Source organism: Bison bison, unplaced genomic scaffold (genome assembly GCF_000754665.1).
Source record: "Bison bison bison isolate TAMUID 2011002044 unplaced genomic scaffold, Bison_UMD1.0 scf7180017864213, whole genome shotgun sequence".
NCBI classification, from domain to species: domain Eukaryota; kingdom Metazoa; phylum Chordata; class Mammalia; order Artiodactyla; family Bovidae; genus Bison; species Bison bison.
In genome coordinates this window covers 1,034,730-1,048,266 of record NW_011494785.1, presented here as the reverse complement: position 1 = coordinate 1,048,266, position 13,537 = coordinate 1,034,730, and the positions used below count along the sequence as shown (strand labels likewise).

Genomic DNA, 13,537 nt, shown 5'->3' with positions numbered 1-13,537 from the left:
ATCACCACCAAAACCAACTGCATTTCTTTTTATGGCAGCCAAAAAAAAAGAAATGAAACTGGGTCATTTGTAGAGATGCAGATGGATCCTAGAATCTGTCATACAGTGTGAAGTATTTCAGAACATTGAGGTTTGACGAAAAGAACAAAATTCTATAAAGCAATTATCCTTCAATTAAAAAATAATTTTAAAAAGAAAGAAAAAAACAAATATATCTTAACACATACATGTGGAATCTAGCAACACAATACAGATGAATCTATTTGCGGACGTAGGGAACAGACATATGGACACAGCGTGGGGACGAGAAGGTGGGTCCAACTGAGAGAGTAGCACTGACTTATATAAACCACTCTGTGTAAGCAGACAGCCAACGAGAAGCTGCCGTGCAGCACAGGAAGCTCAGCTCGCTGCCCTGTGATGACCCAGAGGGGTGGGACAGGGGAGTCCAAGAGGGATGGGATATGTGCATACATATTCCCTGGTGGCTCAGTCGGTAAAGAATCCGCCTGCAATTCAGGAGACCTGGATTCAGTCCCTGGGTTGGGAAGATGCCCTGGAGGAGGGCATGGCAACCCACTCCAGTATTCTTGCCTGGAGAATCCCCAAGGACAGAGGAGCCTGGCAGACTGCAGTTCGTGGAAGCACAAAGAGTCAGACATGACTGAGCGGCTAAGCACAGCAAATAGCTGATACACTTCACTGTACAGCAGAAACTAACACAAGATTGCAAAGCAGTTACACTCCAATAAAAATAGCAAAACAAAAAACAACCGCAATATTAAACAGGACTGGCCAATTCTAAGTTTTCCCACTAACATTCTTCTACTTCTCACCCATTCACTCTGCCCTCACTGAGTACACACAAACATCCAAGGGCCAACAGCTGCTAAAGGTTGAAGGAAAAGACATGTAAGAATGATTATAAATTGAGAAAATTGTCTTTATCAGTGCAATTTTTGAGTACATGGAGAAAACAGTCTCCATTTTACTGCAGCCCAGACTCTCAGTCTAAGTCTGAGAGAGCCAGTCCCTTCAGACCCAGCATTGGAGGATCCCTGATTACGCTCAGTCTCCAGGTCCAGAAAGAAGCCAGCTGGTGGCAGTACAGGACCTAGAACCCGGGCTCGAGCCACTCAACCCGCTTTCCACTCCCCTTCCCTCTTGGGTTCAATCACGTTGTGGATCAAACCACACGCTTCCAAATACAACTAGCACGGAAGGGTCAGCTGACGTCACAGGTATGCTTGGCCCCACCCAGGCCCTGATATCATGCCCCTGCCTCCAGACTCCTTGGGAACCTTCTCTGAGCCAGTCAGTCTCCAGGAAGCAGCCTGTAAGCCTTCCCATCTGATTTCCCTTCATACAGCAGCCAAGCAGGACAGTCACTGTCTGTCTCAGCTTCTTCTAGGTGTGCGGAGTGATGTTCAGGGGTTAATAATCATTTTCTGGGTCTGGAGCCCTAGGACAGTCAGATGGAATCTATGAACCCCTTCTCAGAACGTTTCAGTGTGTACAACAATCATATAGAATAAAGAGAAGACTCATCACATAGGAATCAAAATACTTAAATGTAAATGTCATACACTTACTGCTTTACATGAAAAAGTAAAAGTGTTAGTCACTCAGTTGTGTCTGACAATTGTTACTCCATGGACTGTAGACTGCCAGGCTCCTTTGTCCATGGAATTCTCCAGGCAAGAATACTGGAGTGGGTTGCCATGCCCTTCTCCAGGGGATGTTCCTGACCCAGGGATTGAACCTGGGTCTCCCACATTGTAGGCAGATTCTTTATTGCCTGAGCCTCTAGGGAAATGTATGAGACAGTCATACGCATACTGCTTTAACAAGGCATCCGATAGCAAGCCTAACAGCACATCTAAACCTTGTCATCACTTCAAACTAATGACGAGCATCAGTGTGACTGAGACTTGTGCAGCCATTATAAGGGGATATGAAGCTGTATGTGACTTCCATTGGTGACAAACTCCCAGCTACTCACAGCAATGTCAGTTTGTACCTATATCCTTAACTCAAGTAAATGCTATGTTTTGGGTAAATGTTGGGGCTTCCCAGGTGGTGCTAGTGGTAAAGAACTCGCCTGCCAATGCAGAAGACGCCTGAGACAAGGGTTCAATCCCTGGGTCAGGAAGACCCCTGGAGGAGGGCATGGCCACCCATTACAGTGTTCTTGCCTGGAGAATCCCCACGGACAGAGAAGCCTGGCGGGCAACCGTCCATGGGGTTGCAGAGTTGGATGCAACTGAAGTGACTTAGCATGCACGCACCTAAATGTTGGTGAAAGTAAGTGCCATTTTATACCATCTGAGTTGATGAATCCTATTCACAAAACCTGCAAGGTTTAAGAACGCTCGATGCTGCCATGTAGCCCCAGGGGTCATCAGAGAGAAGGTATAGGGGCAGCATAAGGAGCTGACCAGGAGTAGCAGGGAGACCCCGTCCACAGTGAGGACAAGGGGACACTAGGCTGGTGGCCCAGAACCATTCTCCCCATCCCTCAAGCCCCAGATACAACCACTGGGCTTCTCCAGGCCTCAAAGGCTCAAAGAAGACTCCCACCACATACAACACCCACGTCTAAACTTGCAGTGTCCTCCCAACACTGCAGCTTGCAGGGGGGCAAATGCCCGCCAGAGATCTGATAAGAGCACCAAACATAGCCCATTCAGGTGTGCTGGGCCCCGAGCATCTGGGAGTGAGGAGAAGGGAGGCGATTCCGTCTAGAGCTTCCAGGTGGGTTTCTCCCATCACCAGACCACTGTTCTCCCAGCACTCTCTCCCTACTCTGTAACTGCACATTCCGGCCTGATCCTGTGATTCTCTGTGGTCAGGGCTGCTTTCCCTACTAGACCAGAGGCCCTTGTGGCATCAGCTCCAGCCCAGGACATGACACCGAAACGGTAATGTCTGATGAAGGAGATGCAGGAGAGAGGCAGCCAGAGATTGAACCAGAGATGGAGCCTGGTGGGTCTCCTCTGGTCTCTGCTTCCCTTTGGGGCATCTTGACAGCTGGAGTGACTTACCCAAGCAGTCTCTGTTCATGAATATTAGTTTTTAATTACAAACTCTGAAAAAGGAAATTGATGTTCACCCAGGTTTGGGGGACTTGACTTGCTCTCTTTGCTTCTCTCTGAATCCCCGCCCCCACGCTGCTTGGGGTACTTCCCCCGGGAGATCCAGTCCACCCAGGCCTGCCCTGCTCAGCTGTGTGGTCCCAGAGAGCAGGGTCTGCTCAGGCTGTTGTGTTTCCTGAAGCTCCCTTGGGGCAAGAAAGAGGCAGGTGAGATGTCCTGGGCTCTGGTGTGCTGCTTCAGGGTGGGGCGAGTGGAACAGGAACACATCCCAAAGCCAGGGGGAAATCAGTGCATTTTCCCCAGTCATTAGAGCAAGTCAACAGCCACGGGACCACTACCCACACCCATGAGAATGCAACAGCATCACCAAGAAACGGAATGGACTGGAGTGTCGTTAAATGCCATGTTCGTATCTTCCCTTCTCTCCCTTGTAGGCCTTCTTAAGAATGCAAATCCCTATTCTATTCCTGAGAAGGAAACAGACTAATCTCACAATGGTGTCAAGGATGCGGCGACCCCCACCCCATATAAATACACCACTCACTCAGGCCAGTGTCCAACAACCTGCCTGGGGCCTGGAGGCAGAGCGGTGGACAGGAAGACCTCCAGGTCACCCTGGAAAAGCAAGCAGCAAGGTTTTCCTGAGAATCAGGGAATCTCCTACACCCTATTTCTCCCAGCAAAGCAAAATGATACAGGTAAGAGAGAAGAAAACGCAGGTCTGAGGGTCTCATCTGCAGGGCTGTGTACAGATACCATGTAAGGAGAAAGACAGCAATTTCACAATGTTGCCCCACCACCATCCAAAAGCCTAGGAGGACAGGGCTTCCCATTAGTTATTTAATCAGATGTATAAAAACTCTTCCCAAAAAAGGTGGTGGTTTAGTCACTAAGTCGTGTCCAACTCTTGCAACCCAATGAACTGTAGCCCGCCCAGGCTTCTCCAACCATGGGAATTCCCAGCCAAGAATACTGGAATGGGTTGCCATTTCCTTCTCCAGGGGATCTTCCTGACCCAGGGATCGAACCCAGGCTGGAGCATTGAAGGCAGTCTCCTGCATTGCAAGCAGATTCTTCGTGCAAGAAAGGGGTAATGACAGAAGTCAGGTCAAGAAACAGTAGCCTCTGGTTTGAAGAGAGTGAGGCAGCATTTGATTGTCCCAGGCTGCCAGCTTCTCCCCTAAACGAGCCTCACTGGGAGGTCCCCATGTTCCGTTCCCCAGAGGTCCCCTAGACGACTCCTTTTGACTCAGCACAATAATCTGGGTTGAACTGTCAGATGTCAAGGCCACAGGGCGAGGAATCGGGTGTCAGAGACATCCTGTCTTGAGGGGAGGTGATCTCCTCTCCGTAGAGATAGAGGAGCTTGGTTATTCCTGGGTTCCCACCCGACACCAGGTCAGAGAGAAGGGCTCTGCCTCCTGAGTGAACCTGCAGGCCTCCAGGCTGGCACTCTGCCCCCCATGCCTGACACTGCCAAAAGCAGCCTGTAGACCTGCTAGAGAAGCCAGAGCGTGCTTGCAAAGGCAGCTTCTGCTAGGGGTCCTAGGGATGCCCTAATCCCAGGAAAGCCAGCACCGAGCAAGGGGGCACCTGGTCTCCCTGTCCATGCCCCCTCTCCATTCCCAGTTGGGAAGATCAGCTGCCCACAGGGCTGAAGTTTGGGACTACGCCTGCTGGATTCCAGGGCCTGCAGGTTGGGAGAAAGTCTCTGCACCGTTGTGTAAACATGCCCTCCGGGCCCATCAAGGGCATCACATGCTGTCCTGGCTCTGGGCTTGCCCACCACCTAGATGCCCCTTGGTGCCACCCAAGCATTTGAGTCTCTGCCTTTGTCCCTCTGGCTCTCTGGGTCGGGCAGGAGGTCTGGGGGAACACAGGAGGCCTTGTTCAGCCCATCCACTCTACAGCCTGTCTGGAGGCTCAAGGCTGGGTAAGTCCCCTAACTGTTTACATTCATTCGCCTCCCACTTGAATACAGTGATTTTGATGCTCAATTCCAAAGGGGAGCCCACATTTATCGGAACTGGCAATGAGGTTGCAGGGGTCTCTGCCACCCAGAGGAATCTCCAACAAGGAGATTTCATTTAGATGAAATTCTAATCACATGGCCAAACATAAGAAAATATAGAGTGAACCATGGCTTAGTCATCCAATAAATACTAAATAGTCAGTTTCATGCATTGGAGAAGGAAATGGCAACCCACTCCAGTGTTCTTGCCTGGAGAATCCCAGGGACAGGGGAGCCTGGTGGGCTGCCGTCCATGGGGTCACACAGAGTCAGACACGACTAAAGCGACTTAGCAGCAGCAGTAGCAGCAGCAGTCTTTAAAATACAAATGTGGACCTTATCAATACATGACAATATGTACACAAAATGAAAGGGGAAACGCCAAACAAGGGACACACTAGGTTCTCCTCTGTCTGAAGCATGCCCAGATATCAACTGGAGTTGAAATGAAGTCCAGGATACTCAATCCATTAGAGTTTGGTGACCGCAAAGTTCTTCTGATCTGTAAGGCTAAGTGCATATTTTTCATAGGTGTCCAAGAGGAAACCCACTTCCTCTCCATTTGCCTTAAAATCAAAGCAAAGCTAGAGCCTTAGAGGCCATCCAGGCCAGGAGAAGGGGGACAGTCTAAAAGGTGGGACTTCCCTGGTGGCTCAGATGGTAAAGCGTCTGCCTACAACGTGGGAGACCGGGGTTCAATCCCTCGGTCAGGAAGATCCCCTGGAGAAGGAAATGGCAACCCACTCCAGTATTCTTGCCTGGAAAATCCCATGGACGGAAGAGCCTGGTAGGTAGGCTACAGTCCATGGGGTCGCAAAGAGTCGGACACGACTGAGTGACTTTCTTTCTTTCTTTCTAGAAGGTGGGGCCGCTGCACCTGCTCTCCAAACAGCCAGCAGGTGCAGCCAGGCAGTGTCCCTGCCCAGTGAGGGACCAGTTCCAAACTGCTGCTCACAGCCAGAGGCTGGGCATCCCGACCCAGAGAGCAGTTCAGACCCCAACAGGCCCCCAGAAAGTTGTTCAGACCCTCACAGTCTCCACCTGTAACCAGGGTTTAGCACCAACTTGACCTAGGGGTGAGGAGAAGGGATAGAGAAAAGCATGGGACACGAGCCCTGAAGGAGGTGCCAATTCACTCACAACCTTGTTGGGTGACAACCTGGGTGCCCGTTATCATTAGGGGAGTGACTAGGTAAACAAGAGCTCATCTGTCAGAAAAAAGGAATTAGACACACGTACACCGGGGAATACTTTGGCCACCTGATGCAAAGAGCCAGCGCCTTGGAAAAGACCCTGATGCTGGGAAGGTCTGCAGGCAGGAGGAGAAGGGGTCGACAGAGGATGAGATGGTTGGATGGCGTCACCGCCTCGATGGACATGAGTTTGAGCAAGCTCCAGGAGATGGTGGAAGACAAAGGAGCCTGGTGTGCTACCGTCTGTGGGGTCACAAAGAGTTGACACGACCTGGCAACTGAACAACAGCAACAACACTAATGGTCTGAAGAATACAGTGCTGAGAGCAAAAGGAAGGGAACAGAATGGGTTTAAGACAGAGCCACTAAGTAAATGAAACATGCATACAGTTCAGAGAAACCGTCACCACCAAGAGGGTAGTGAGCCTAAGGGGCCGTGACAGTAAATACGATGTGGGCTCCGGGCTGGGATCCTGGAGGACAAACAGGGAGAAGGTAAAAACCAGGGGACTCTGAACTGAGAAGGGATTTGAGTTAATGACAGGGTATCAACAGAGGCTCATTAACTGTGATAAATGTACTGTATCGATAATAGAGGAAACTAGTGTGTGGGATGGAGACCTCTCTGTCCAATTTTTCAGAAAATGTAAGACTCTTTTATACGCTATTGATACTAGCTATAAAATAGATGACTGATGAGAACCTAAAGTATAGCACAGGGAACTCTACTCAATGCTCTGCTGCTGCTGCTAAGTCACTTCAGTCATGTCCGACTCTGTGTGACCCCATAGACGGCAGCCTACCAGGCGGTGACCTAAATGGGAAGAAAATTCAAAAAAGAGGGGACATATGTATTTCCATAGCTGATTCACTTTGCTGTACAGCAGAAACTAACACAAAATCCACCAATACAAATAAATGTTTAAAAAGCTGTTCTAAACAATAATGTCTTTTTTTAAAGGAAAAAAAGGCACAAAGCAAAAGCAACACTATACGTTTCCCAGGAACACCAAGCATCGGAATGCGGGCAGCAGGCAGTGAGCTGGGAAGGGTGAGTAGACTAAAAGAAATGATGAGGAGCACAGTCACCAAGGCGGCTGCAGGCCTTGGGTTCCAGGGCCAAGCCCCCAGGCCTGATGTAGGACTGCAATCAGGGAGAAGGTGGACATGAAAGCCCCTACCCCGTCCCCAAGGGAGCAAGATCAAACCAGTCCATCCTAAAGGAAACCAACCCTGAATATTCATTGGAAAGACTGATGCTGAAGCTGAAACTCCAGTACTTTGGCCACCTGATGCCAAGAGCTGACTCATTGGAAAAGACCCTGATACTGGGAAAGATTGAGGGCAGGAGGAGAAGGGGACGACAGAGGATGAGATGGTTAGATGGCATCACCAACTCCATGAACATGAGTTTGAGCAAACTCCATGAGATGGTGAAGGACAGGGAAGCCTGGCGTGCTGCAGTCCATGGGGTCACAAGGAGTAGGACACAAATTAGCAACTCAACAACAACAACAGCCTCTGTTCCCAGCAAGGGCGAAAAGGCAGTGGTGGTACTCCCACCCCATACACACACCTGTGGTCTCAGGAATATTCCTCCCTCTTCTCAGGGTCTAGAATCAGGCTACTCAGAGGATCGGGGGCTCAAGACCAGGGTACCCCCTCCTCCATCGGCAGCTGTGGCAGGAACCCCTGTCTCTTATGAATCTGAGTGTCGGTGTTAGGACCATTGGCTCCGGGTTTTATCTTTATATAAATAAATAAGTCACAAGAAGGACCTCTGCACACCAATAACAATAATGCGCCATGACTGAGAACTGTGATGAACTCAACTCTGCATCAGTGGTACCCAAATGCATAACTTTGGAAAAGAGGAGGGGAAAAAATAATAAAGCAAAACACTGCAAGAGAGTAGGTCAGGATGACTACATGAGTGGTAGAGGCTTTGATGACAGAAGGGACATGGGGGATGCTGAGTAGCTTGGAAAGGCCCCAGGAAAGGAGAGTTAACTAGACCTGAAGCCAGGGTGAGGGGCCAGGAGGGAAGCGCTCTTGGCGAGTACACAGCAGGGACAACAGTCCAGGACGCACTCCACCTGACTCTAGTCAGAGGCACCAAGCGAGCCCTGGGTTTCCAAAGGGGAAAGTCAGCACGCCCACAGCAGGGGAGCCCCTGAACACTCGTCAGTCCTAAGAGCTCGCTCTGGGCCCTCCTAATTCCCAGCCGAAGCCAGCAAAATCCAATAGCAATCAAAATAAAACATGCTGGGGGGCAGCCCACTAGGAGCAGTGCAGTTACATTTAAATTTCAGATTAGCCACAAATAATATTTGAGTAAAAGTATGTCCTTAATGGGGCTTCCCCAGTGGCTCAGTGGCAAAGAACCTGCCTGCCAATGCAGGAGACACAGGCTCGATCCCTGGGTCAGGCAGATCCCCTGAAGAAAGAAATGGCAATCCACTCCGGTATTCCTGCCTGGGAAATCCCATGGACAGAGAAGCCTGGCGGGCCTCAGTCCATGGGGTCACAAAAGAGTCAGACACACCTTAGTAATCAGACACAACAAATATCCTCAATATTGCATGGGACATACTTTTGCTAAAAAAAAAATTATTTGTTGTTAATCTGAATTCAAATTTAACTAGGTATCCTGAATCTTTATTTGCTAGATCTGGCAACTCTCCATAATAACAATAGCAGTTAACACTGACTTGTTACACCTTCAGATACTTCTAGTTGTCAGGTTTCCCCTTCACCACGACCCAGTGAAGAGTGTAGTATTATTCCCTTTTTACATACAAAGAAACTGCGATTCCGAAGGATCAAGCCACTTGCCCAAGGTCATGAGGCTGACAGATGCCAGGTCTGGGATGTGGACATCTGTGTTCAGACTCCAGAGTCCAACTCAGGGCAGGTTGCTGTCTCCCAACTCAGCAGGGGCACAAGGCCCAGGCCTCGGCTGCCTGAGCCTCCCTGCCTCCCTGACACACAGCGAAGGTGCAGCCTCCCACAGTGGTGATGCCAAGAGCTACTTGCACAGCTCTCAAAACACGCCTCGAGAAACCTTACGACCAGACCCCAGTCAAAGGCACTAAGCAAGCTCTGGGTTTCCAAAGGTGAAAGTCAGCACATCCCACAGCAGGGGAGCCCCAAGCGGCCTTAAAAGAGCACACTGGCCCTATATTGGTGCAAAGAAAAACACAAGAAGGAGCTCCTGATTTAAGAGTGTGGATAAGCAGCGCAGGTCAGCACAGCCAGGGTCAGAGCCGGGTCACACACCATCCTGCCTGGGGACAGCAAAATGGATGAATGGCCTCTGGGGATGTCCCTTCCCCTTTGGGGATGGCGTTAATGTGAAACTTACAAAACAGGTATCTGATGAGAATGTCACCCCATCCTTCAGCATGACACCCTTTTCTATAATCATGAGTATTTACTGAGCACCTACTGTGTACCAGACACTGTGCTAGATGTTTTCATTGGCCTGTCTAACAATGGGGCACGTAAAACTACAGTCCTGCAGAGTGTCTATTTGCAAATGAGGAACCTGAGACTTGGGGAAGTCATTTATTCAACTAACGCTAGTTAAGCTCTATATATGCCAGACTCTGTCCAAGGTGCTCAAGATACAGCAGTGAACCAAACAAGACCCCTGCCTTCACGGAGCTGGGAGGGGCAGAGATAAAAAACAAATCTACCATGCTATTTCAGGTGCTAAGTATAACGAAGAAAAGTGAAGCAGGGTCAAGGTACAGAATGATAGGGGTGCGGGGTACTTTATCTAAGACAGTCAGGGAAGATGTCTGGAAGGAGGTAATATTCAAGCAGAGGTCTGAAGTGAGGGGCTGAGCATGCGCAGGTCTAGAGGAAGGGAGACCGAAGCAGAGATGACAGACAATCCATGCAGAGGCCCTGAGGTAAGAGTGACAAAGACACGACCGAGATAAGGCCAGTGGGCTGGAGCCAGCACCGGAGAGTGGGAGGGGTAGGAGGTGAGTTTGGAGGGGATGGCAAGGGCCAGTCATCTTTAAAGGATCGTGTGGTATGAAGAAATGGATGGAGAAGAGAGTGAAGAAATGGATGGAAGGATGGATGGATGAAAGGATGTATGGATGGAAGGATGAATGGGTGAATGGAAGAACAGAGAGACAAATGTGTAGATAAATGGATTTATCTGATCAGAGGTCAAAATACAGACAGCTTACAAGTTGATAAAATGTGTCTGATGTTCCATTCCCAAATAACCAATTCCCTGGGAGTCCCAGGCAAGGACTTTTCTTAATAATGTAAGTCTCCTAGACAGAAAATTCAATCCAAAGCACAACAGGCAAATCAGGTCTTCATTCCAAGGAAAGCATTACAAAGGCCACAGGATGGCAAGCCAGGAAGAAATGCCTTGCCTTCTATCTCTAACGTCTGTCTTTATCTCTAAGCCAGCTTCCAGATGGGCGCCCACTCCCAGCAGCTGGGAGCTGGGATCCCAGAACTCTTCCTAAGTCCTTGAGCAAGAAAATCCCCACCAGAAGGAAAAAAACAGCATGCCAGAGGCCAGAGCAGAGCCAAAGGCTTCCTGCACGTGGCCCGACGGCCAGGAACCCAGCCCAGCACAGCCATCGCACCCCAGACCCTCGGCCACCTGCCCAACCTCACCTCCAAGTCCTTCTCCAGCTCCAGCCCAGCCTCCATCAGGTTGTGCTCAAACTCCTCTCGCTGCTCCTTCCTCTCCTCCTCCAGGGCATCGAGCGGCCCCAGCTCGATGTCACCGGGAGCCCCCGCCTGGGGGTCCTTGCCCGTCTCGCCATTGGAGACGATAGCCAGATTGTGGCCCGGGGAGCTGTGGCCGGGGTGCGCCCCGCGTTTCCGGTAGTGGTAGGCGAGCACGTAGTCCACCTTCCTCTGGCTGTCATAGAAGTGCATGCGGCTCACGCGGGCCTCCGAGGACACCGGCTCGCTGGCCTCCAAGTAATTGTTGATGACCTGGCCGAAGAAGAGGGGACACGGAGCGGCGACATCCAGTGAGGGAGGGGCGAGAGGCGCGGGAGGCTGACCTGGCGCTCTGGGACCTGGGACGGGGACAAGGAGGCCAGGCCCTCACAGCGAAAGGACAGAGAGGCCCGAGTTCATCGGCCAGGCCGCCACTCCTCCGCCCCAGCCCCGGGTCTAGCCCCGGCCCATAGACGCAGCACACATGCACGCTCACGCACACAGATGCATATGCAGCGTCAACCCTGCGCATCCCACCACCGGCCTCCCTCCGCGCACCAAGCCCCATTCCAGCACACGCGCACAAGTCGAGCACTCAGCCTCACACCGGCGCACACTGTGCCTACCTGCGTCACCCACGCGCTCTGACACGAAGGGCCCCCCACATGCACCACGACACCCCTTCCTCTTTGCAGAGGTGCAGGCCTGCCTGCAAACACGCCGTACTCACCGGCAGGTTCTCTGGATCCATTGGAACAAAGGCCGATTTCTAGCCGCCTGGCCCACCCGACTCCTACCCCACGGGGGATTCACTGTCCACTCTGCGCCTCACAGCGCCATATCCTCCTCTACCCGCTCTCCGTCCTCCCCAGCCACTGGCGAGGACCCTGCCAGAGAGGCTGCGGTCCACTCCCGTCTGCTCCTGGAGGCGATGGGAGGTTGAGAAGAGGAGGAGAAAGAACTAGGTGGAGCCGGGGGAGGGACCTGCCTCCCGCTTTGGGTGTTTCCCTGTTTATTACCAGTTTGATACCCAGCTGCCTCCGCAGCCACCTGAGAGGTCACCTGGGCAACCAGATGAAGCGCCAGGCACAGGGGAGAGCCTCAGAGGCGCCCCAGCTGAGGTCCGGGGAGGGCCGGGGAGCCTGCAGGCCAGGGGTGGGGCCACCCGGCCTCTTACACCTGTCTTCCCCATCCTCCTCTGACCAGGGGACCCAGTGCTGCTGGGACAGTGTGCCATCCCGTCTTGGAGAGACAGGAGATGAAGAGAGCCTAACAGAAACCCCGCCCACACACACAAACCCACAATACACACCCCGTGCCCCCAAGTGGAAGGCATCCCACAGGCCCGCCCATCCACACGCCCCAGTACTCACAGAGCTGTTGGGGGCGCTCCCTCCGCCGGACGCCTGGCCGGAACCTTGGGGGACACTGCCCTGCAGACTGGCTGGGGGACCCGGCGCCTGAAGGCACTGCTGTCCGTGTTTGGGGCCCTGACCCCCTCTGACCACTGCCCGCGGGCTCAGCCGGCGTGGGGAGCCAGGGAGCAGGGGGATGTCTGTGAAAGACAAGGACACAGAGGGACAGCAGCTTCAGGGGATGGGAAAGCATGGACACAGGACCCAGAGCAGCTGAGGCACTGAACCTGGGACCCCAGGGCAGCCCTGAGAACACACCACACTCCCCACAGCTGCCCACCGCCCCCACCAGCCAGTCCTCATAGGCTTAGTTAGCCAGGCTCACATTGGCCATAGGGGAGGGGGTAGGGTGTTCCCATCTCACACACACACACACACACACACGCACACGCACGCGCGCGCGCATGCGCGCGCACACACACATGGCGCCTAGAGCCACCAGCAGTAGCTCCTTCTTTTTTTTTTTTTTTTTAGGTTTGAGGCATTTTATTATAAAAAGCTGGGACGCATAAGAGAATAAGAACTTAAGTCATCATACATTTACTTCATTTTGTAGCTTGACAGCTACAAATCTAGCAAATCTTTAGCTTCATTGATTTTGGCTGCTATATAAGGAGATCCTCCCTTGTCTGGGTGATTTAAAAGCATAATTCGTCGATGAGCATCTCTTATTTTGGCTTTATTGGCAGTAGGGCTTACACCTAGTATTAATGCTGCTTCCCGTTTTGTCATTTTGGGTTCAAACCCACCTCTGTAATAGCCACCACTGAAGGCAGTTTTTGGTAGACTTTGAAAAACTTGTTTTACTTGAGGCTCCATATGCTTCATGGCTTGCAAAGCATAACGACCTGCAAATCCTGCAGCAGCAATGGTCAGTCCAACTGCTACCACTGTACTGGCCATGGCACCTGCTCGGTTCCCCTGCTTCCACCAGGAGCGCGGTTCATCCCAGCCTACCAAGTTTATGCCTTAATCACAAAGTGATTCAGCCACTACCAGCACTTACAAACCACCTAGGCAAGCGCCCCAGGAAATACGGCAGTGGCGGCCGTAAACTAGGTCAGAAAATTGTCGTAAAAGTGGGCCAGCGGACGGGCGCAGTAGCTCCTTCTGATGATG

At 51.6% G+C, this 13,537-nt stretch overlaps 1 protein-coding gene and 1 pseudogene across 2 annotated transcripts in view; both read right to left on the bottom strand.

The window, feature by feature from the left end:
* ANO2 (anoctamin 2, calcium activated chloride channel) overlaps positions 1-13,537 on the bottom strand; it is a 339,922-nt gene that overhangs the window by 325,056 nt on the left and 1,329 nt on the right. Inside the window, exons 2-3 of the mRNA XM_010844983.1 lie at positions 12,377-12,558; positions 10,950-11,276 (exon numbers count right to left, since the gene is read on the bottom strand). Coding sequence (XP_010843285.1) covers positions 10,950-11,276; positions 12,377-12,558 — 509 coding nt within the window. The remainder of the gene's footprint in view (positions 1-10,949; positions 11,277-12,376; positions 12,559-13,537) is intronic.
* Positions 12,983-13,437, bottom strand: LOC104992330 (annotated as a pseudogene). The gene has a single exon (XR_825691.1). The product of XR_825691.1 is annotated as a mitochondrial import inner membrane translocase subunit TIM14 pseudogene (transcript).